This window comes from Polypterus senegalus, chromosome 1 (assembly GCF_016835505.1).
Source record: "Polypterus senegalus isolate Bchr_013 chromosome 1, ASM1683550v1, whole genome shotgun sequence".
Taxonomy (NCBI): domain Eukaryota; kingdom Metazoa; phylum Chordata; class Cladistia; order Polypteriformes; family Polypteridae; genus Polypterus; species Polypterus senegalus.
Genome location: NC_053154.1, coordinates 236,053,768 through 236,077,301, shown reverse-complemented (window position 1 = coordinate 236,077,301; position 23,534 = coordinate 236,053,768). Strand labels below are relative to the sequence as shown.

General features: G+C 38.5%; 1 protein-coding gene across 2 annotated transcripts in view; it reads left to right on the top strand.

The window, feature by feature from the left end:
• LOC120539918 (transcription elongation regulator 1-like protein) overlaps positions 1-23,534 on the top strand; it is a 742,345-nt gene that overhangs the window by 234,385 nt on the left and 484,426 nt on the right. For both annotated transcript variants that reach the window (XM_039770261.1, XM_039770271.1), the window contains exon 5: positions 14,118-14,306. In XM_039770261.1, coding sequence (XP_039626195.1) covers positions 14,118-14,306 — 189 coding nt within the window. The remainder of the gene's footprint in view (positions 1-14,117; positions 14,307-23,534) is intronic.

Below are 23,534 nucleotides of genomic sequence, written 5' to 3'. Positions count from 1 at the left end.
ACAGCCGAGACACACATAAAAAACATCAATAAGAACTCATAAACTTGCAGTATTATTTGGGAAAATCTCAACATTTTACTCACCAAAAAATCGGATTATTTGTAAACAAAAGCCATCCTCCTCTCTTTCCTCAAAAACAGTCGTACAGATTATCTGTGCGCTTCAGTTCCATCAAAAAGTCCCTTTCTATCACCATCGAAGGTAATGCTGAAAGTTGAACCTGCCCTGTCGTATTTCTGGCATAAGTTTTAATTTGCTTTAGGGCTGAAAATGTCCGCTCGACAGAAGCAGTATACATGGGAATGGTCACCGCCAAATATACCAATGTGAACACTGCAACATGCTGTCATTCAGATTTTTATGATGAAGGAAGTCAAGGAGATCAGTGGGAGATTTTCATGCAAAATCATCCATGGCATACATTACAGTCAGTTCTGTTTTTAGCTGAGACAGATCAAAAACTGCTCCGTTGCTCTTGTGTTAAACTGGAGAAGGCTGCATGCGTGAAATTTATCTTGTATTCCCGAAACTTCTGAGGGTCGAGGAGCGTGACAAACGTCAGTTTTTCAAGGTCTTGAAATCTGGTTTGTGTCTGGCAAATAATATTGTCCAGAATCCTGCCATGGAGTTGGCGGTAGTGCACGCAAGGATCTTACGCTCGGAGCGCCTGCGGTGCATTCAGTGGCCTTGTAGAGTTCCTCATATTGGCTTCTATCCAACCAATGGGTCTGAATATGGTGAAGTTGCCGTACGCCTGCTAGAGGACCGTATTGACACCAACTCAAAATCTGATTGGTTGAAGCAACAGTTTAATCGACATTTATTCTGTGTTAGAGGGCCTGCACAACAGATTGTGAAGGCCTCTCTACCTGGCAACAAATGATGGCTGAAATGTGATTAAATGCTTTAATATGAAGATACATGCCTGGAAGCAGCACAACCATCGGAAACGCGATGAAAGGAAGCAGACAGACTATTTGGAATTATTTAATAAGTATTCATGGACAAAATATAATTAACATCAGTTTGTGATTCAGATATTTTTTTAGGCCAGCAGAGAAGGCATGACTTCGCCAAGTCTATAGCATCAAGGCTTTATACCCTGCGTCTTCTCATTAAACTTGTATCTCGTGAATATCTTGTGCGATCTTGCGATGTCCATGGCTTTATTTAATTTTAGATCAGACCCGGCACTTAAAAGTTTCTCTCGCACTTTCGCTAAGGGAGGGTTTCCGCAGTAGCTGTACTTATGAATATGCTAAGCACAGTCCTTCACCCGTGAATATTTACCTTATATGGGCAGGCACTCAATTACGTGGGAGGCGTGATGATGCGAGACGCAACTCCGCTACACACGGCGACCTAGCTCTAGGCTATTACAGTATATGGACGAAAGTTCCAGTTATGCGTAGAATTTCTAAATGAAACCTGCCAACTTTTACAAGTAAACTGTAAGGAATGAGCCTGCCAAATTTCAGCCTTCTACCTACACGGGAAGGTGGAGAATTAGTGATGAGTGAGTGAGTAAGTCAGTCAGTCAGTCAGTGAGGGCTTTGCCTTTTATTAGTATAGATAATGCCTTATAAACAGTGGTAAGTCTGTGAGATTTGAGGCATTCTGACAAAGGCTACATATTAATAATACAAAAGGGGAAAAGTAGAGCAAAATATTACTCTACCAAGACAAAACACACCTCCAAAAATGAGACAGATTCTTGATCCTTTAGCAAAACCAGCTTTATTCATCTTGAAACAGGAAGAGCACAGTTGTTTATTGCAGCAGGATCTACCACTCTCCTATACACAGAGACAGCAGGGTCGTGGCCAGGTCAGTGGCCAAGTTATACTGCATTTATAATGCTCCTTGCATCACCCATCGACGACAGCTATTTATAGTGCAGTCTTGATCAGCTTGTAGTAGTTTCCTCAGCGTTATGCTGCAGCACTGTGAACCTGCGGTTGCCTCGGCAACAGACAAGCAGCCCTCCACAGACATGGCAATCACACTTCGGTGTGTCTTCCCGATGGGGGTGGGGGGTCCCATGGGGGGGTCCCAAAGGAGTTCAGAAACCTTACAATATTAATAAACATTGTCAAATAAATACTTTATAGACAAAAAAGTGTCAGCTGATTTTCTTTTTTCTATAAGCTCATGAAAGTTCAGTCAAATCATTTAACTTTTTCAGTTGTAGGGGAATTGTTACCCTAAATATCGATATATCACAATATCCTTTCTTCGTGGATGCCTCCTGGCCTAGATGTACAATACTGCAAAATTTCAGCTTTTTAACTAAACAGGTTTTTTAAAGCAGCGAGTAAGTGAATGAGTCCATTAACTTATCATTATATATACAGTATATTATTAATTTATTACTATATATACTGTATTAACCTAATGTATCTACTTTCACACGCCTATTTTTTATGTGCAGTTTTTCTTCTGTTATTTTTGTGATATATTATAGTTATATTTTTCTGTTATTCTACAACAACAACATTTATTTATATAGCACATTTTCATACAAAAAAGAAGATCAAAGCGCTTTTTCATAATGAAGAAAAATAAAAGACAAAATAAGAAATTAAAATAAGACAACATTAGTTAACATAGAAAAACAGTAAGGTCCGATGACCAGGGAGGACAGAAAAAAAAATTAAAATCTGCAGAGGTTCCAGGCCACGAGACCGCCCAGTCCCCTCTGTGCATTCTACCTAACATAAATGAAATAGTCCTTATTGTATTTAGGGTTCTCACGGACGGACTTGATGATGATCGTCATGCAGACTTCTGTCTTTTAATCCATCAATGTTGGAACATCACAGCGCTTTGAGTAGATTGTGGTAGCATGAACCGGAAAAGAAACAGAAGAGAAGTAGGGGTTACAGATTTTAAAGCCACCATGAATAGTTATTATAATGAATTGGATATACAGAGTGCCAGGATTAAATTACAGTGAAGTTATGAGAAGGCCATGTTAAAATAATGTGTTTTCAGCAGTTTTTTTAAAGTGCTCCACTGTATTAGCCTGGCGAATTCCTATTGGCAGGCTATTCCAGATTTTAGGTGCATAACAGCAGAAGGCCGCTTCACCACTTCTTTTAAGTTTTGCTCTTGGAATTCTAAGGAGACACTCATTTGAGGATCTGAGGTTACGATTTGGAATATAAGATGTCAGACATATATAAAATGGGGTGAGATTATTTAAGGCTTTATAAACCATAAGCAGAATTTTAAAGTCAATCCTGAATGACACAGGTAACCAGTGTAGTGACATCAAAACTGGAGAAATGTGCTCTGATTTTCTTTTCCTAGTTAGGATTCTAGCAGCTGCATTCTGCACTAGTTGCAAACGATTTATGTCTTTTTTGGGTAGTCCTGAGAGGAGTGCGTTACAGTAATCTAGTCGACTGAAAACAAAGCGTGAACTAATTTCTCAGCATCTTTCAGTGATATAAGAGGTCTAACTTTTGCTATGTTTCTTAAGTGAAAAATGCTGTCCTAGTGATCTGATTAATATGCGATTTAAAATTCAGATTACAGTCAACAATTACCCCTAAGCTTTTTACCTCCGTCTTGACTTTTAATCCTAATGTATCCAGTTTATTTCTAATAGCCTCATTGTATCCATTATTGCCAATCACTAAGATTTCAGTTTTCTCTTTATTTAGCTTGAGAAAGTTACTATTCATCCATTCAGAGATACAAGTCAGACATTGTGTTAGTGAATCAAGAGAATCGGGTCATCAGGTGCTATTGATAAGTACAGCTGTGTGTCATCAGCATAGCTGTGGTAGCTCACGTTGTGCCCTGAGATAATCTGACCTAACGGAAGCATGTAGATTGAGAAGAGCAGCGGACCCAGGATAGAGCCTTGTGGAACACCATATAGGATATTATGTGTTTTTGAGTTGTAATTCCCACAACTAACAAAGAATTTTCTCCCTGCCAGGTAGGATTCAAACCAATTTAAGACACTGCCAGAGAGGCCCACCCATTGACTAAGGTTATTTCTAAGAATATTATGATCAATGGTGTCAAATGCAGCACTCAGATCTAAGAGGATGAGAACAGATAAATGGCCTCTGTCTGCATTTACCCGCAAGTCATTTACTACTTTAACGAGTGCAGTTTCTGTGCTGTGATTTGTTCTAAAACCTGACTGAAATTTATCAAGAATAGCATGTTTATTGAGGTGGTCATTTAACTGCATAATGACTGCCTTCTCTAGAATTTTACTTAAGAAAGGCAGGTTAGAGATGGGTCTAAAATTTTCAAAGCAGAGGGGTCAAGATTATTTTTCTTAAGTAGGGGTTTAACTACAGCAGTCTTAAGACAGTCTGGGAAGACTCCCGTATCTAATGACGAATTTACTATGTCAAGAATATTATCAATTAGCACGCCAATACTTCTTTGAAAAAATTTGTTGGTATTGGGTCAAGGACGCAGGTGGAGGGTTTCAGTTGAGAATTATTTTATGTAAATCAGGTAAATCTATCCTAGAGAAACAGTTTAATTTGTTTATAACAGAGTACTGGGGTTTAGGAGGATCCTTAGTGTTGGGGAGATATACTATGTTATTTCTAATATCATTAATTTTTTGATTGAAAAATACAGCAATAGCCTCACAGGTTTTACTGGAAGTACTTAGGAGGCATTCCTTTGAGTAACCTGGGTTTAGCAGACGATCAATCGTCGAGAATAAGACTCTGGGATTACTAGCATTGTTATTTATAATCTTAGAGAAATAGCAGCGCCTCTCAAGATGGACAGTGTTTATTGTATTCTGTTATTTTAACTTTTAATATTTCATAGTGGATAGTTAGTTTAGTCTTCCTCCAATTACGCTCAGCTCTACGGCATGTTCTCTTTAAATCAGACACTCTTTGGGTCTTTCATGGTATAACAGAAGATTTTTTAACCGTCTTTTCAGGTGCAACTATGTCAACAGCAGCTCTCACTTTAGTATTAAATCTTTCCACCTTACTATTTACATTATCCTCGCTATTATAGTTGGCACTATAAATGGACTGATTGCTTAGAATGTTTGTAAGTTTTAAAGCTACTGATGAGTCAAAGAAGCGCTTTTTAACAATATGCTTCTCATGAGTGTTTTCTATCATTATCTATACTAATAAAAGGCAAAGCCCTCACTCACTCATTCACTCACTCACTCACTCACTCATCACTAATTCTCCAACTTCCCGTGTAGGTAGAAGGCTGAAATTTGGCAGGCTCATTCCTTACAGCTTACTTACAAAAGTTGGGCAGGTTTCATTTCGAAATTCTACGCCTAATGGTCATAACTGGAAGGTATTTTCTCCATTAACTGTAATAGAGTTGAGCTGGAAAGACGTGGGGGGCGGAGTTTCGTGTGACATCATCACGCCTCCCACGTAATCACGTGAACTGACTGTCAACGCAGTGCGTAGAAAAACAGGAAGACCTCCAAAAAGCGCTTAAGAAAGCATGCATTATATAATTGAGAAGGCAGCGAAACAATAAGAAGCGGCGAAAGTGACATATACTACCATATTCATGAGTGCTGCTACCTGAAAGAAAGCAAGGTGTAAACCTAAACTTTAAATTAAGTTCATAGACAGGCTACCGCTGGCGTTTCACATGCCCACAGGTAATGCGGGATACAAGTTTAATGAGAGGACGCAGGATATAAACGAGAGTTTTGATCACTTTGTAACTAAGTTAAAATTGTAGGTGAAGGGGTGTGCTTATGCAAATTCCGAGAGACTGTGTTTGTGGGGATTGACAGTTAAGGCGGGTGGGGAGTCACGTCATCATCTCCCCTCCCATTCATCTATTTCGCTCTGAGCTGAGCTCAGCTAACGCCGTCTTCCGAAGCAACTTCGTCAGACTGCCACCAAATACTCACAGAAAAATCCACAAGTTAATACACACGCTGTCTCTAGAGTTTCTCCACACTGAATCCTCCAGGCACTACTTACAAAAGGTCACATTGACAATCGTGTTACGTTATTTTTAAAATCTTTCCTTTTCTTAGCACAAGCACAGCTGAGAAGCTTCATGCATGTGCTCCATAACGCTTAAAAATAATGCATTTAATCACACTTTGCATTACAAGCAAAGGGGAGCTTTTGTCAATGCATGATTTCCTGGTACACGATTACATTGATCAGCGCATCCCGATTCATTTTACCCTCGCACCACCTTAGTTTGAGAAGAAGTATGAAAAATATGAGGTTAACACAGAAAACAGATCCCCAATTCAAGCTTTATGAATAATCGATTCGCCATCAATAATTGTTTTGGTAAAGCCATCCTCCTTCCATTTTATAATTTTTCCGCCACTAGCCATGATTAAATGAACGGTAAAAAGTAAGAGCAAAGCGAGGGTGACTTATTTAGGCAGGCATATATATGACAGCAACACTCATGACAATGTCAATCATGTTACGTTATTATTAAAATGTTTCCTTTTCTTTTCATTACTTCTTTAACACACTACTTCTCCGCTGCGGTGCGGTATTTTGCTATATATATATATGAATGACCTCCAAAGAGCGCTGAGACTTTTGATATCATGAACGTGTCTGCAAAACTGGGGTCTCCTGCCCAGCAAAAGTCGAGCAGCCAGCGCCGTGCATAGCTGTGCCGGCCTTTGAGACGCTGACTGCGCTTCTGCCTTAAGTCAAAGTGAGCACTTTTAATTTTTTTCATCCTCCCCCTGCGCTATAGCCCAGACAAGTGCAAACACGGACCCCTTTTCTACACCACGGCAAAATAATATTAAGGCGATTCACACTTTCTTTGCACGTATACGATTATGAGGTCCTCAGCTCGGATTATGAAGACACGCACAGGAGTGGAGGACTGACAGTGCCATCACAGCCGATTAATGGCGGGACGCCTCACCAGTCTACACAAGACCCACGCGACTGTCCCCAAAAGGCGATCATAACGTCAGCGAACACATCTCTCTATACTATATAAAAGAAAAAGGCAACTTTCCTTTCTTTACACCTTTTTTCCTTTTATCCCAAACCAAAGCCTTTCTCTCTTAACACTGCAGAGGACACAAAACTAATTTTCTTTAAATGCCGGTAAGGCACATTACCAGAGGCACAAATTTGAACGCTCACATAGAAAATGTAATTTCAATGTACCTGTACTTCTTAAAACGTTAATGTTTTACTGTTTAATAACTTATAGACTATAATTTATTATTTTTCCCTTGCACTCAGTGACCAAACCTATACACACACATATAGACACATACAAACATACACACAAGTATATGTATGTGTATATATATATACACACACACACACACATACATACATACATACATACATACACACATATATATAATTTGTGTGTGTGTATGTATGTATGTGTGTGTATATATGATGTAGATAGGTATGTATATATATATATATATATGTGTGTAGATATGTATATAGATATGTAGATATGAAGATATGTATGTGTATATATATGTATGTGTATATATATATATATATATATATATATATATATATATATATATATATATGTGTGTGTGTATATATGACAGCAGCAATCCAAGCTGTGAGAAAACAGTAAAAGGAGGCGTGTCAGACGTTGTGGTACATTTTCTGATGCAGCTACCGAAAACAACTTCGTGACGCTGCCGCCAAATACACAAAACAATTACTTTGACAATCATGTTACATTATTTTTAAAATGTTTCCTTTTCTTTTTCATAACTTCTTTGACACATGACATCGCTGCGAAGCACGGGTATTTTGCTAAATTTATATATCACAGCGACACTCATAACAGTGACAAAACAATTACATTGACAATCATGTTACGTTATTTTCAAAATGTTTCCTTTTCTTTCTCTTTCCTTCTTTAACACACTACTTCTCCACTGCCAAGCGGTATATATATATATATAGATATAGATATATATATATATATATATATAGATAGAGATATATAGATAAATAGAGATATATATAGATAGATAGATATGAGAACAACACTCATATCAATGACAAAACAATTATATTAACAACCATGTTACGTTATTTTTAAAATTTTCTCTTTATTTAAACAGTTTTCCTTCTCACTTTTCCGCTCCTTCGCTATCTTCTCCCTTTTCATTCAAAATACGTGCCTGCTTGCCTTTTTACAGTCAGCTCCCCTTACGTCACACCATGGTACGTTTAGCACAAGTTAATACCGGGAATGCCTGTTAAACATCTTACATTCACGAGTAGCGATTTGCGTAGTGAACACTTCAATGAATGAAACCTGTTATCTTTACAACGGGTGATAAACACAGAATGTAACTTTATAACAACACATCCTCCAAATATGAACCTGATTGAAAGAAATAATGATAATCAAATCCTTAATGACAGCAACATTCATAACAGTGACAAAACAATTACATTGACAATCAGGTTGTTATTTTTAAAATGTTTCCTTTTCTTTTTCATACCTTCTTTAACACACTACTCCTCTGCGAAGCGCGGGTATTCTGCTAGTTTCTATACTAAAAAGTAAAAGAAAATGGTCTGATAGACCCGTATCAATGACCTGTTTTATATCAACTTTTAGTCCTTTAGTAATTACGAAGTCTAACGTATGACCTGCTTTATGTGTAGGCTGATTAACGAGCTGTCTCAAATCAAAAGAGTCCAGGAGGTTCATGAATTCTTTTACTTGTTGGTAACACTGATTATCTATATATGAATTAAAGTCGCCGACTTAAGAGTGTGTCATAGTTCGTAATTAAAATTGACATTAGGTCTGAGAATTCCTCAAAGAAAGACACGGATAATACTAGAACGTGACAATTTCCATGTATAATAGTGGCGAGATACTCAAAGGACTACCAAAATTGACATCTTTACATTTTAACCCGGCTTGAGTAAATGTTTGCTAGTCCGCCACCTCTCTTTCCTCGGCGATCCACACGAGTAAAACTGTAATCCGGAGGTGTAGATTTGATTAAAACAGCTGCGCCATCTGAGGTAAGCCATGTTTCACTTAGTGCAATAAAATCAATTTTTCTATCACTAATAAGATTGTTGATAAAAAAGTCTTGTTAGTTAAAGCTCTAACATTTAATAGTACCATGTTTAAGCAGAGATGAATACTATGTGCTTTATTGATATTTGGAACAGGAACTAAGTTATTTTTGTTAGTGCTGCTCTGTGTGTAGTTTTTGTTTAATCTATAGTCTGTTTTTATAGTTTTAATACATTGTTCATCTAAAGTAGTAATTGTAATTAAATTATTGGTGTTTATACCGTATTGCCTAGATTGAGACTGCATTGACTGCATTGAGATTGGTTATTAGAGTATTAATGTTGTGCAGTTTTTCTGGAAGATTTTATTAAACAATTATCATGTCCTAGCACAGCAGAAGGAAGGGTGTAAGAGTAGAGATAGATAGTCAAGATACACAAATTACCTTAGATATGTTTTTGGAGAGGACCCGGGTGCCGAAACTGTTCAGATGCAGGCCATCTCGCTTGAAGAAACGTGGCATTTCCGAGAAGAGGTCCCAGTTGTTGATGAATCCGATGTCTTGATTCTTGCAGAAACCATGCAGCCAGTTGTTTAATCCTAGCAGACGACTGTAGTACTCATTTGATCATCTGAATAGAGGTAGTGGACCCGAAATGAAGATCTTTGCCGATGGGGTCCTCTCCTTCGTGTCTTTAATTAATGCTGCGAAGTCAGCCATGAGAATTTACGACTGTTGGTGCCTTATGTCATTCACGCCGGCGTGCAATACAATTGCTCCAACTGCCCTCTCCTTGTGCTTCTCGTAGATTGCCGGCGCACGTCTCATCACATCTCAGACATGAGCGCCGGGAAAACAAGAAACAAAAGATTTTCGATTAGGCATGCGATATTGAGGTTTCTAACAATCGAATCACCTACCATGATTACATCACCCGGGGTTGCAGGCAAACTGGGGATGCGGAGAGGGTCGAACCGGTTCTGAGTCGAGATGCTCGCCTGTGCTGATGGAGGTGTTCTAGCCTTGGACTCCCGCCTGCATAGCTGAAATATGCAGAGGTTTTTTATCAGTGTTGTTGTCGCTCTTATAAGGCGCAGGGGTGAAGTTTACTCAGGCGGCACAATGCAGGGTTGATGTTATGCCGATTTTAGATGGCGAGGATGGTTTATCCAGCAGCTGAGCCTTCAAATGCCTAAGGTATCTTCGTCTGGACAGGAGTTTCTGAATCTGTTTGTCGAGTGCCTGGAGTTCTTCTACAACGACGGCAACGTGATTCATCTCACTGTTGGCCATTGTCTGCTTCCGCTTCGTGCCCTAGGAAGAATGAGAGAGAGAGATTGGTTCTACAATAGGATTCTACAATAGGATTAATTTGTTACAACAGAAATTAAATGGAAACAAGGATCTATAGTGTTTATTAATGATGTTACTAGGCCACCTTGTTTGTATAGTGGCATAGCAGACCTGGAAATAAGAAAAACTTGGTTATTTGATTAATTAATCCTAATTGATTGGTATTGATGGAACAACATATCCACAATGCAAAGTCACATTCAAATATGTTAACAAATCAAAACTGGCACAGCTTTCCATGCTTAAGTGTCAGACCAAAGTGAGATTTGAAAATTGACTGACACTAAAGGGCAAAACAAGAATGTAGATTTTTATATTTTTCTTTTTCTAATTTACTGACCACCAAGATTTTTTTTTTTTATTTTTGTATATGTATTAGGATTTTTATTTGCTCGTCATTGAATTGAATAGGCTTGAACTGGATTGAACTTCATTGCTATGTTTGTACTGTATTTTCTAGGAATTTGTCTTTGTGTCCAAGTGCTATTTCTTCCTTTTTCATCTTTCTTCTTATTTGTCCTTTTTGTTTACTTTTTATTAAGGTTTGCCGTAAATGGGTAAGTTCTTCACATACTTGCAGAGAGAAATGAGCAATCTCTGCTCTTGTGTAGAAAATGATGCCCATGAAGTTGCATAGCTATGTATGTGTGCTAGCATGCAAGTGGCTAAATTGCTTGCAGGATTTCAACACAAAACTCTCCAAGAAAACTAATGAAAATGGACACAAAAAGCAAACCTTAAAAACATTAATCTAGAATATAAAAAAAAAAAAAAAACACAAAACAGGATCTCTGACAGTTTGGCCACACTCTCTTCTGACATAAAAGTTTGCATTTTGATTTTGTATTGCATCTGCATAAAATTATTTGGCAGTCTCCCTCTTTTATGTGAAACTGACATTACAATTTAAAACTACTGCTAATGTAACTATATAAAGACCACAATAATTATATTTGTCAAATGCAAGACAGTTGATATAATCCAATTTTAAAAACTTGCTGATAACAATATCCACTTACAAATTAATCATTTTGTTTATTTTTGCAAGTTTGCTCATGCTGTATGAGTTACCTTGTACCTTTATATGGATGTCTCCTGTGATGGACTGGTATGCTGTCCAGTTTTGGTTCCTTCCTTAAGCGCAGTGCTGCTGAGATAGACTCTTGTGTATTTGAAAATAGGTGTTTAAAAAGTGATGGATGTATTGTTAAGAGAGATCTGCTAACTTTGTAATTTTTAATTTTTTTGAACTGTAACATTCTCTGAAAATCTAAAATGCCTTGAACATTGCGTAAATTGTAATAATGTAGATGAGAACACACTACAGTACCTTTATCCATCTATGTATTGATTTTTAACCCAGTTAATCAATTTAGAAAGCCTGTGCATATTCCAGGAGCACTAGGGGTCAATGCAGGAGTCTGTTTTCAGATATGGTTTCAATGTTCTGCTTACATTTTTTTAACTTGAGTAGGCTATATATTATAGTGTGATAAAGTTTACTTGAAATTATAGTATTATATTGTCTTACATATAGCAATCTTCCATGGAATATACATACACATTCATATTTCTTGAACAGACTGTCTAGCTAAAAGCTAATTTCCACCCACACCTTAATTTTTTAAGGTCAACAGTTCCTAGTATTATGACTAATGTGTACACTTTTCCAAGTAGCAAAGAAGTAAAAGAACATTAATGAGTTTTATCTTGTAAATCTGATTTTGTTTCTAGTATTATATGTCTTTTTAACCACACATACTCTATATTTACTGTATAGAAATTAAAATATTAATGGGAGACCCAATTGCTATTTAATTTTATAATCTGTACAATAAAGGAATTATGTTTTAAAGTTAACAATACCGATGGCAGGATTAACTTCAGGATTCAAGCACTTCTGATCTTTGTTGCCTGGCTAACGCAAGAAAAGCATCAGTTGAAGCCATTTGGCAGGGTGCCACTTGAAGCTGTAAGGTGGTCATTAAAAAATTTTGCAGTGAAAAAAATACTGTTTCTAGTGTTTGAGTGAGGCATGAACTGCAATCAAGACAGTGACAGTGAAAGTTTGAGATTGTGAGAAAGTGGTCACCAGAAAAGTGTAAGAAGATTTGCTGTGACGGTAAAATTTCTTCAGTTTTTCTCACATTTAGTTTTGCATTGGATTGTACAAAAGAGACTTAGTTTAAACTTAATTTTTACAGATTTTTGTGTTTCAGTGCTTAGAAAGAAGGTTTTCCACCAACCTTTACTCTTATTTAAAGATACAGTAATCCCTCCTCGATCGCGGAGGTTGTGTTCCAGAACCCCCCACAAAGTAGAAACCTTATGTTTCTATGGTTATTTTTATATATTTTAAGCCCTTATAAACTCTCCCACACTGTTTATAAATATTCCCTGCACAGTTAATCAGCATAAACCCTTTGTATTCTCTTAGATATTAGGTAAGATTCATTGAAATTATGTATGTAAACGCACTGTTTATATACAGTAAAATCTAAATATTATTTTAAAGATATCGAGCGTCTCCGATATCACATATGTTACAGCCATTACGATAGACAGGCCACCAGCAATAAATACGTACAATGCAGGAAAAATTGTATGCAGTAAATGTGTATACAGTGACACTAATTGTACGTACATGTAATAAGTACTGTACGTAGAAAATTAATTATGGTTACCCACCAACAATGACACGATGAATTGTCCAATAACGATGAGTTTAATTTTACTGCACAACAAAGGAGAGCGTTACAGCTCTTCTAAAGGAGCCTCTTCAGGCGATTGTGTAGCACCACCGTTGTTCTTCTTCCGGCAGTCTTCAATCCAAATCCCTAAAGCAGATTCCATCCAGACTACCGCCTTATTATGTCCACTTACAACTCGCTTTGCACCCTGGTTAAAAGGACACTGCAGCCGTAGATCTTATATTCTTTTCCTCCTTTGTAAATAAAAAGAATCGTGGACTCATTGATGCCGTAATGGTGTCCTGCAGCGGTGTAGCTTTTCCCTTCCTTCAACATATCCAAAACTTATTATATACCTTTTCGGCAATCGTTAGCATCTTCCGATGGCACTTGGGCATGGCCCCTGAAGCAGTAGCAGGCGCAGATCATTTTGAAGCCATAACGAAGGGCTTGGCTATGCACAAAGATAAACACAAAAGAGCACAAAAGTTAACTCTTTACACAGCGAAACACGTTGATGCTGAACGAGCGAGACAAAACTTCCTGGTTAACGCAGCAGAATAGAATTTGGTGCTCCGTTGCTGAGCCAGTCAGCACACAGGAACTTAACTGCATGCTCTGATTGGTTAGCTTCTCAGCCATCCGCCAATAGCGTCCCTTGTATGAAATCAACTGGGCAAACCAACTGACGAAGCATGGGAATATATGGGAATATAATACTGTGTTCTGTTCAATATGCTTTGAGGTTGCACCCTTATGCTTACAAGAATGATTGTGACAACCATCAAAGGTAGATTTGTATATACTTGAAAATCAAAACCAAATTGATTATTTTCCAAAACTGTTTTGTGTCCAAGACTTTAAATTTATTATTTTTTTTTTATTATCTTGGCAATGGGTCAGCCATGGTTAATATGACAAAGAAAAATGTGTCTGTGCTATCTTCATGTTTTTTGTATAATTTGTATGTTTTTTTTCTTTAAATTTGTCAGCAGATATGCTGCACTACTATTTGAAAATAATTGAATTGATCAAATTATCCATCTTATCTAAATATTTGTGGTTTTGTTTCATAGGTGGCTGTCCAGTTGCTATTAAACAAGTTGGTAGCAACAAAAGGATTGCATTAGCTGCTGCAGCTGCTGCGGCTATGGTGACCATGGAATCTGATGCTTCTCAGGGACCATCTTCTGTTAGTAATCAGCCTTATCGTGTGCTCACCCTGTCTCCAATCAAGATTCCTCTTTTGTCTGCTCCTATGTCGGGTAAGACTTCTATTGTGAAACACTCACTATTCATTGTTGAAATGTGGAAGTGAAGTATTTGCCTGTCTTTTCGAAGCAGTGCCAAAAACTTAATCATTTGTTTTATGTGCCGATATTTTGCATCATTTATTTTATAGTATACTTATTTTGGGCCTGAACATTGAATTCTAGCAAAGAGGGAATAGAGACAGGGTTTCATTTGTTTGTATGAGGTCATTGAATGAAAGATATTACAGTTGTTATCTGCTTTGTTTGCTTTTTTGATAGTAGCTCTTCAGAGTGAGCTGAAAGGTTGATTAAGGAAATAAACAGGTGTTGATATGAACTGCCTCTCTTTATAGTCAGTTTTGAGAGCGCAGAGATGATATATCTGTACTATTTAAATATCAGTTCATCAACCAAATGACTTCAGAGCTGCAGAGATAACAGATGATTCATTTGCATTTGAAGTGAGTTTTCTACTTTGTCCCTAAAAGCACATAATAAGTACCTTGTTCTTTGAAGTGGACTGAGATCATTATTTTTCTGGGCAGCAGTAAGGATTTTGTCTGCTTTAAAAGCCTTTCACTTTTTTCCTGCTAGAGCAAAAATAGCAGATGTAGCTTTCAGTGGAATGTTGTGATCATGTTGTAGAAATCATTACTAGTTTATCAGCTATGACTATGATATTTTAAACCATCCTTTCTATACAAAACTGTGTTCTCTGCTTACTGAAGTACACGTTGTTTTTTAAAATAAACATTTTTATAAAAGATATAATGGAATTTGTTTATTTTTATCCAAGTCAAATATACTGTGAATTTTGTTGTAATTCTTCTGTTTTATCAAATATGCTTTCATTAAGTTTTATTTGTATTTTAAGAATGATGTGTTGTTGAAAGTACAGCATGTGGTAACGTGGTGTTTCCTAATTCCAGTGATTATTATTCAGGCTGATATTACTGTATGTATATTATATTATGGACTGTGTTGTATTGCATTTTAATTTTTTCATTAATACATTATTTTAATGATTTTTTTCATGTTACAATATAGTATCATAATGAAATTGTTTTGGAACAAAAATATGAATACAGTATATAAGGTACAAAATGATTGCCTGAGGGCATAATTCTCATTTTAAAATAGTCATTTCAGATCTTAGTACATAGACTGAAGGTTCTGCCACTTTATTCTATGTTTTCTTTGTTTTTCCTCTTTCCATTATTAGCTTTAACATCTTCCAGGCCATTTCAGCTGTGACTTTCAAAGTCACAAGCGAAATACGGCTAATGGCAGTTTATTGCAGTAATAGATATTATTTGACAAAGTGATTAGATTGACTGTGGACCATGTTATTTGCTGTTTAACACTGCTTGTCGAGTTTATATGCTATTTATATTAGCGCATGCATAAAATTCATGTAGCACACTGTCTTTAATCTGTGGATGGTATTAACAAAATATTAACATTATTACTATATTGCCAAAATACCGAATCACTATTTAACTGACACGCATAAAATATTACTGTTGACTATATTTTACAATAATGATAAAGTTTTTTTATCTGATTTTCTTGCAGTTAATTTAAAGAATATTGTAAATGTCAGTTATCGTTCTGAGCCTCTCCACTGCACTTATATGGTTATAGTCTTTAATGTCCCCTTTTATATGTTATGCAGTTTAGCAACATATTTTGTGTGGCAGTCGGGATTAAGGATGAGCAGAGGATACCATTCTGAGGGTAGTCAAATGTTGAGACTTACAGGCTATAGTAAATCTAATAAATTCTGGTATTTGGTTAATCATTATGGAATTTTGGCCTCTTGTATTTTCAGTGTTTCCTTTCCAATGTGTATTTTGATCTTTTGCCAGTTTCTGATCATGATATAGCTTCAAAGTCAGTAAAGTATTACATTTTAAACTTCGTAGACTTTTTTTTTGTGGTTTACAACCTTGATTCTATGGTTACTCTAATGGATCACCTAAATCTGTCCTCATTATGTATCCAGATACATGTGCTGTTGGTGTACTCTGCTACCACAGACATGATTCTCTGTAAAGTAGAAAGTAGACCTGGATAGTTAAAATGGATGAAATGAATTGGATCACTATGAATACAAGACAAGCCAAGCCAACGTACATATAAAAGATTACCGCAACCTATATCAAATGATCTGAGCTATGGCTGCCTTGAGCTTGTGTAAAATATGGAAACTTAAATGATGTTCATATTTAACTTGCAGCATAATGATATATTAGTTAAAAAGATTGTTACAGAATATTTTACCTGGTATCTTCATACTCATACTTCATGTCCCTGTCGCCAGCAGAGTAAAAAAAATGTTTTGCTCAGTGCTGTTTTTTCTCCAAAGATCAGTATGTTTTTTGGCCATATGTTTTTCAGAACACCTCCACTTTCTAAACCAGATTAAATGCATTTTTTTTATTTGCTGCAGAAAATAAAGTATGTAACTTCAGCCTCAAAATATTCTATAAGAGTTGTAACTCAGATTTTACTGAATGGAACAGAGTTTTGTGTTTAAGTTTAGAGTTTGCTGAGCTAATACCAGGACATATTCCAGTTGTGGCTCTGATTTCTGCATTTTTTTATGATGTCTGTATTATTTTGTATTACAGTTGTTTTTTAGTGCTTCCTGTTTTACTAGTGATGGCAAGATTACTTGTGCTGCTGTTGGTAAAATTGTTATGCTTATGAATCTGGGCCCCCTGTTTATTTATCAACTTACAGAATTTAATTTGAATTGTCAAGAATAGTTTTTGATTCTACCCAACACCTAATATCTTATATGCTGACTACCTCTGGTCCAATCCATGCTATTATGTCCCTTGGTAACTTATTCCAATCATGTAGCAGACAGGGTACTATAAGACTTTTGCATTATAGCAAACATATAGTAGGTTTTCATATTATATTTTAGATTTGTTTTTTTAATTATGTATTTTTATCTGTTTCATTGACTTTGCCTTTGTCTATCTACCAGTCTGATATTTTTAACTGTCTTTTTTCTGATTTTGATTTTTACCTTATGTAACTATGTAAATTTTACAAATCTTGATTTGTAGTGGGTAGCTAGTGTCTTTCTTACTAAATGATAACAAAACATGAATTCTCAGGCTATACAAGATTCTACTGAGATAAATTCATTTAATCCAGTCTGAATGTAATCTATGGAATTAGAATTTATCAACACAGGTTAAATATACCTAGTCTGAAATACAAAATCTGAAATACTCCAAAATTCTGAGGTTTTTGTGGGTTGACATGATACCACCTATGTTGCCTCTAATTTTTTTCACTGCTGAGCGCATGTGAGCAACATATATGCAGATTCCAAATAGACTTAATTGTTCTGTACAGGGATGAATAACTGATCCCCCATGAAGCATCGAGTGCCATAAAGCTATGACACAAAATTGATGACCCCCAGATGGGGTTCTAGGGAGAAGAAGTGCCAAGCAGCTAGGACACATGATCGAAAACCGGGGCTGAGGTCCACTGTGCAGCAGTCTTAATATACTACGCAGGAGGGAGGCACAGTGAAAAGATTACACTTACTGTAGTTGACAGTTCAAAAGTGCTGCGTGGTACCAAAAAAAAAAAAATATATATATACATCTGCTTTCTCTAGATAGATAGATAGATAGATAGATAGATAGATACTTTATTAATCCCAAGGGGAAATTCACATAATCCAGCAGCAGTATACTGATACAAAGAAACAATATTAAATTAAATAGTAATAAAAATGAAAAGAATTAAAATAAAATTAATGTTCGCATTTACTCCCCCGGGTGGAATTGAAGAGTCGCATAGTGTAGGGTAGGAACGATCTCCTCAGTCTGTCAGTGGAACAGGACAGTGACAAAAGTCTGTCACTGAAGCTACTCCTGTGCCTGGAGATGATCCTGTTAAGTGGATGCAATGGATTCTTCATGATTGACAGGAGTTTGCTTAGTGCCCGTCGCTCTGCCACAGATTTTAAACTGTCCAACTTTAATCCTACAATGGAGCCTGCCTTCTTAACAAGTTTGTCCAGGCGTGAGGTGTCTTTCATCTTTATGCTGCCACCCCAGCACACCACCGCGTAGAAGAGGGCACTCGCCACAACCGTCTGGTAGAACATCTGCAGCATCTTACTGCAGATGTTGAAGGATGCCAACCTTCTCAGACAGTAAAGTCTGCTCTGAGCTTTCTTACCTAGAGCATCAGTATTGGCAGTCCAGTCCAATTTGTCATCCAGCTGCACTCCCAGATATTTATAGGTCTGCACCCTCTGCACACAGTCACCTCTGATGATCACAGGGTCCATGAGGGGCCTGGGCCTCCTAAAATCCACCACCAGCTCCTTGGTCTTGCTGGTGTTAAGGTGTAAGTGGTTTGAGTCGCACCATTTAACAAAGTCCTTGATTAACTTTCTGTACTCCTCCTCCTGCCCACTCCTGATGCAGCCCACAATAGCAGTGTCATCAGCTTAACTTTTGCACGTGGCAGGTCTCCGAGTCATATTGGAAGTCTGATGTATATAGATTGAACAGGACCGGAGAAAGTACAGTCCCCTGCGGTGCCCCTGTATTGCTGCACACAATGTCAGACCTGCAGTTCCCAAGACGCACATATTGAGGTCTGTCTGTAAGATAGTCCACAATCCATGCCACAAGGTGTGAATCTACTCCCATCTCAGTCAGCTTATCCCTAAGGAGCAGAGGTTGGATGGTGTTGAAGGCGCTAGAGAAGTCCAAAAACATAATTCTTACAGCACCACTGCCTCTGTCCAGGTGGGAGAGGGATCGTGTAGCATATAGATGATGGCATCCTCCGCTCCCACCTTCTCCTGGTATGCGAACTGCAGAGGGTCGAGGGCGTGGCGGACCTGTGGCCTCAGGTGGTGAAGCAGCAGCCGCTCCATGGTCTTCATCAGATGTGACGTCAGAGCAACAGGCCGGAAGTCATTCAGCTCACTAGGACGTGATACCTTTGGGACAGGGGTGATCCAAGATGTTTTCCAAAGCCTGGGACTCTCCCCTGTTCCAGGCTCAGGTTGAAGATGCGCTGTAGAGGACTCCCCAGTTCCAACGCACAGGCCTTCAGCAATCGTGGCGATACACCATCTGGACCCGCTGCTTTGCTGGCACAAAGTCTTTTCAGCTCTCTGCTCACCTGGGCTGCTGTAATTGTGGGTGGGGATGTCTCACCTATGCTGGTATCAGCAGAAGGATGGTTGGAGGATGCAGTACTCCGAGGTGAGAGTGGGTTACTGTGATCAAACCTATTAAAGAAGTTGTTCATTTGGTTTGCTTTCTCCACGTCTGTCTCGATTGCGGCACCCGCTTCGAGCTGCAGCCAGTGATAATCTTCATCCCATCCCACACTTCCTTCATACTGTTGTTCTGCAACTTCTGCTCCAGCTTTCTCCTGTACTGCTCTTTCGCCGCCCTGAGCTGGACTCGGAGTTCCTTCTGCACGCACTTCAGCTCATGCTTATCACCACCTTTAAAAGCCCTTTTCTTCTGGTTCAAAAGGCCCTTGATGTCACTTGTAATCCATGGCTTGTTGTTAGCATAGCAGCATCTGTTCTTACTGGAACTACAATGTCCATACAGAAGTTGATGTAATCAGTTGTGCATTCAACAGCCTCTTCAATGTTCTCACTATGTGACCCAGCAATATATCCCAGTCTGTAGTTCCAAAGCAGTCTCTCAGAGCCTGCTCTGCCTCAGGGACCACTTCCTGAATGAGCGTGTGGTTGTAGGTAGCGCCTCACTCTTGGTTTGTATTGAGGCTGAAGCAGAACCAGGTTATGATCTGCTTTCCCAAGCGCAGGCAGTGGGGTGGCTGTATGCGCCTTTAACGCTTGCATATAGTAGGTCAATAGTCCTGTTTCCCCGAGTGTTACAATCCACATACTGGGAGAAGGCAGGTAATGTTTTATCCAGCGTTACATGGTTAAAGTCTCCAGCGATTAGCACAAGTGCCTCAGGGTGCTGCGTTTGTAACTTAGCAACTGCGGAATGGATGATGTCATCGCCATCTCCGCGCTCGCTTGAGGGGGATGTAAACAATAACAGCAATCACGTGTCCAAACTCTCTGGGCAAGTAATAGGGGCGCAGACTTACGGCCAACAGTTCGATGTCCCTGCAGCAAGTGGAGATTTTAACGCTTACATGTCCTGAGTTGCACCACTTTGTATTGACATAGAGAGCGAGTCCTCCTCATTTCTTCTTTCCACAGGTACTTGCGTCTCTGTCTGCTCTAACTGTGCTAAACCCGGGTAGCTCCACGTTAGCATCTGGGATGATAGACGTTAGCCACGTTTCACTAAAACACAGCAAGCTGCATTTTCTGTAGGTTCTGACATTTTTCACCAGCACAGCCAGTTCGTCGATCTTATTTGGTAGTGAGTTTACATTTCCCAGGATCACAGAAGGCACCGACGGTTTATAACGCCATTTTCTCTCAAGTTGTCTCAATTTAATCTTATTTTTTATCTTTGCGCCGCTCGGCTGCCCGATATCGTCTTCTTACCTCGTCAGGTAAATAAGGAACCACACCGGCATAAGCATTTCTTCTAAGTGCTTTAAGCTGACTACTTGAATAGGCGATTCTCGGAGTGTAACAATCCATGTCAAATAGTAAAAATGTGTAAAAGTGTCCAGGGAGCAATTCCACATAAAAGAAAGTGGTAGAAGTGATCAATGAAATAGAGAAAAATAGAGATAAAAAGGTAAAAAGATAAAGTCATATACGGAGCTGCTGGAAAGGCTGCCACTCGGATGCGGCGCCGGAAATGAATATAAAATCCTATATAAAATCCTAAGCCTAAAAGTGCAACGGTGATGTTTTTATGTCACTTTTTTGTCACGCTTTAAATCTGGCTTATTTTAAAACTTACATATATATGTCTGGTATCATTCTTTTCAGAATTTATCAAACTTTAATGTGTTTTTAGATTTTCAGATTCTTATCCCATTTTTAAATTATAAACTAAAAAATATCAAGAACTCGCATCTTGCAAGACGGGACTTTGTGCCAAAAGATTTAACTATGCCCGGGGCCGTAAATAAACACAAAGATAGGGCTGCATGCTGTACAGGCTTTTAAATGGTCGAAACGCTGCATAAGATGCAGATCACGCGGCATGGCAGCAGCAGCTAGCCAGCAGCTGATCGAACAAAGAGAAGGTAAAAATAAACTATTTGTTTTCCATTACATTACCATTAAAAGCGGGTTTCGGAGGAGCAACGTGAGCAGTAGAGACGCGAAGTGATAGTGAATCGCCTGGACTGGGGATTGAGAACACTTCCGGGTCAGGATGTATAAAAGGACTGTGGGAGCTCCAAGACAGTGAGCTGAGCTGGGTGGTAGGAGGGCAACGCGTCTGGGAGTGTGGAGGATTGTATTATTGTGATTATTGTTTATTAAATAAACAATATAGTATAGTGGAGGAGAAGGTGCTTTGTGCACTGTGGCAAGAAAATAAAGTCATCGTTTGGACTTTTACCTGGTGTCTGGAGTCGTGGACAGGGGTTCAAGGGAGCGATAGCGCCCCCTATCTGTCACAATATATATATAGCAAAGTAGCCGCGATTTGCAGCAGAGAAGTAGTGTATTAAAGAAGTTATGAAAAAGAAAAGGGAACATTTTAAAAATAACGTAACATGATTGTAAATGTAATTATTTTGTGACTGTTATGAGTGTTGATGTCATCAATGATTTGATTATCATTATTTCTTTCAATCAGGTTCGTATTTGGAGGATGTGTTGTGTTCAAGTTACATTCCGTGTTTGTCCACCGTTATAAAGATAACAGGTTTCATTCATCGAAGTGTTCACTACCCAAATCGGTACTCTTATCTGAGACATCACATACTGCATGCATGGGTTTTTTTACACTGTCTTCCTTTAGCTGGACATTGACTTTTTCCACCGTGTGCTTTGTTTCCGCGTTAGCTGCACTTATGAATATGCTTGTATGTGTACTGCGTTCGCAGTCAGTTCACACGAGCTGCTCGGAGTACATGCATCGAAGGTCGTTTGCATAAGCACAATCCTTCACCTGCGAATAATGACCTTATATGGGCAGGCACTCCATTACGTGGGAGGCGTGATGACGCGGGACGCAACTCCGCCTCCCACGGCCATCGAGCTGCAGTCTATTACACTATATGGACGAAAAAATAGGTTCCAGTTATGACCATTACGCGCAGAATTTCGAAATGAAACCTGCCCAACTTTTGTAAGTAAGCTGTAAGGAGTGAGCCTGCCAAATTTCAGCCTTCTACCTAAACGAGAAGTTGGAGAATTAGTGATGAGTCAGTCAGTCAGTGAGTGATTGAATGAGTCAGTCAATCAGTCAGTGAGGGCTTTGCCTTTTATTAGTATAGATATATATATATATATGTGTGCGTGTGTATGTATATATATATATATATATATATATATATATATATATATATAATGTGTGTGTGTGCGTATCGAGAGGAGTCAGATGAGGTGGCTCGGGTATCTGATCAGGATGCCTCCTGGACACCTCCCCCTGGTGAGGTGCTCTGGGCACGTCTAACCAGGAGGAGGCCCCGGGGAAGACCTAGGACACGCCGGAGGGACTATGTCTCTCAGCTGGCCTGGGAATACCTCGGGATTCCCCCAGAAGAGTTAGAAGAAGTGGTCAGGGAGAGGGAAGTCTGGTTATCTCTGCTCAAGCTGCTGCCCCCGCGACCCGATCTCAGATATATATATATATATATATATATATATATGTATATTATACACACACTCACCTAAAGGATTAATAGGAACACCTGTTCAATTTCTCATTAATGCAATTATCTAATCAACCAATCACATGGCAGTTGCTTCAATGCATTTAGGGGTGTGGTCCTTGTCAAGACAATCTCCTGAACTCCAAACTGAATGTCAGAAGGGGAAAGAAATGTGATTTAAGCAATTTTGAGTGTGGCATGGTTGTTGGTGCCAGACGGGCCGGTCTGAGTATTTCACAATCTGCTCAGTTACTGCGATTTTCACGCACAACCATTTCTAGGGTTTACAAAGAATGGTGTGAAAAGGGAAAAACATCCAGTATGCGGCATTCCTGTTGGCGAAAATGCCTTGTTGATGCTAGAGGTCAGAGGAGAATGGGCCGACTGATTCAAGCTGATAGAAGAGCAACTATGACTGAAATAACCACTTGTTACAACCGAGGTATGCAGCAAAGCATTTGT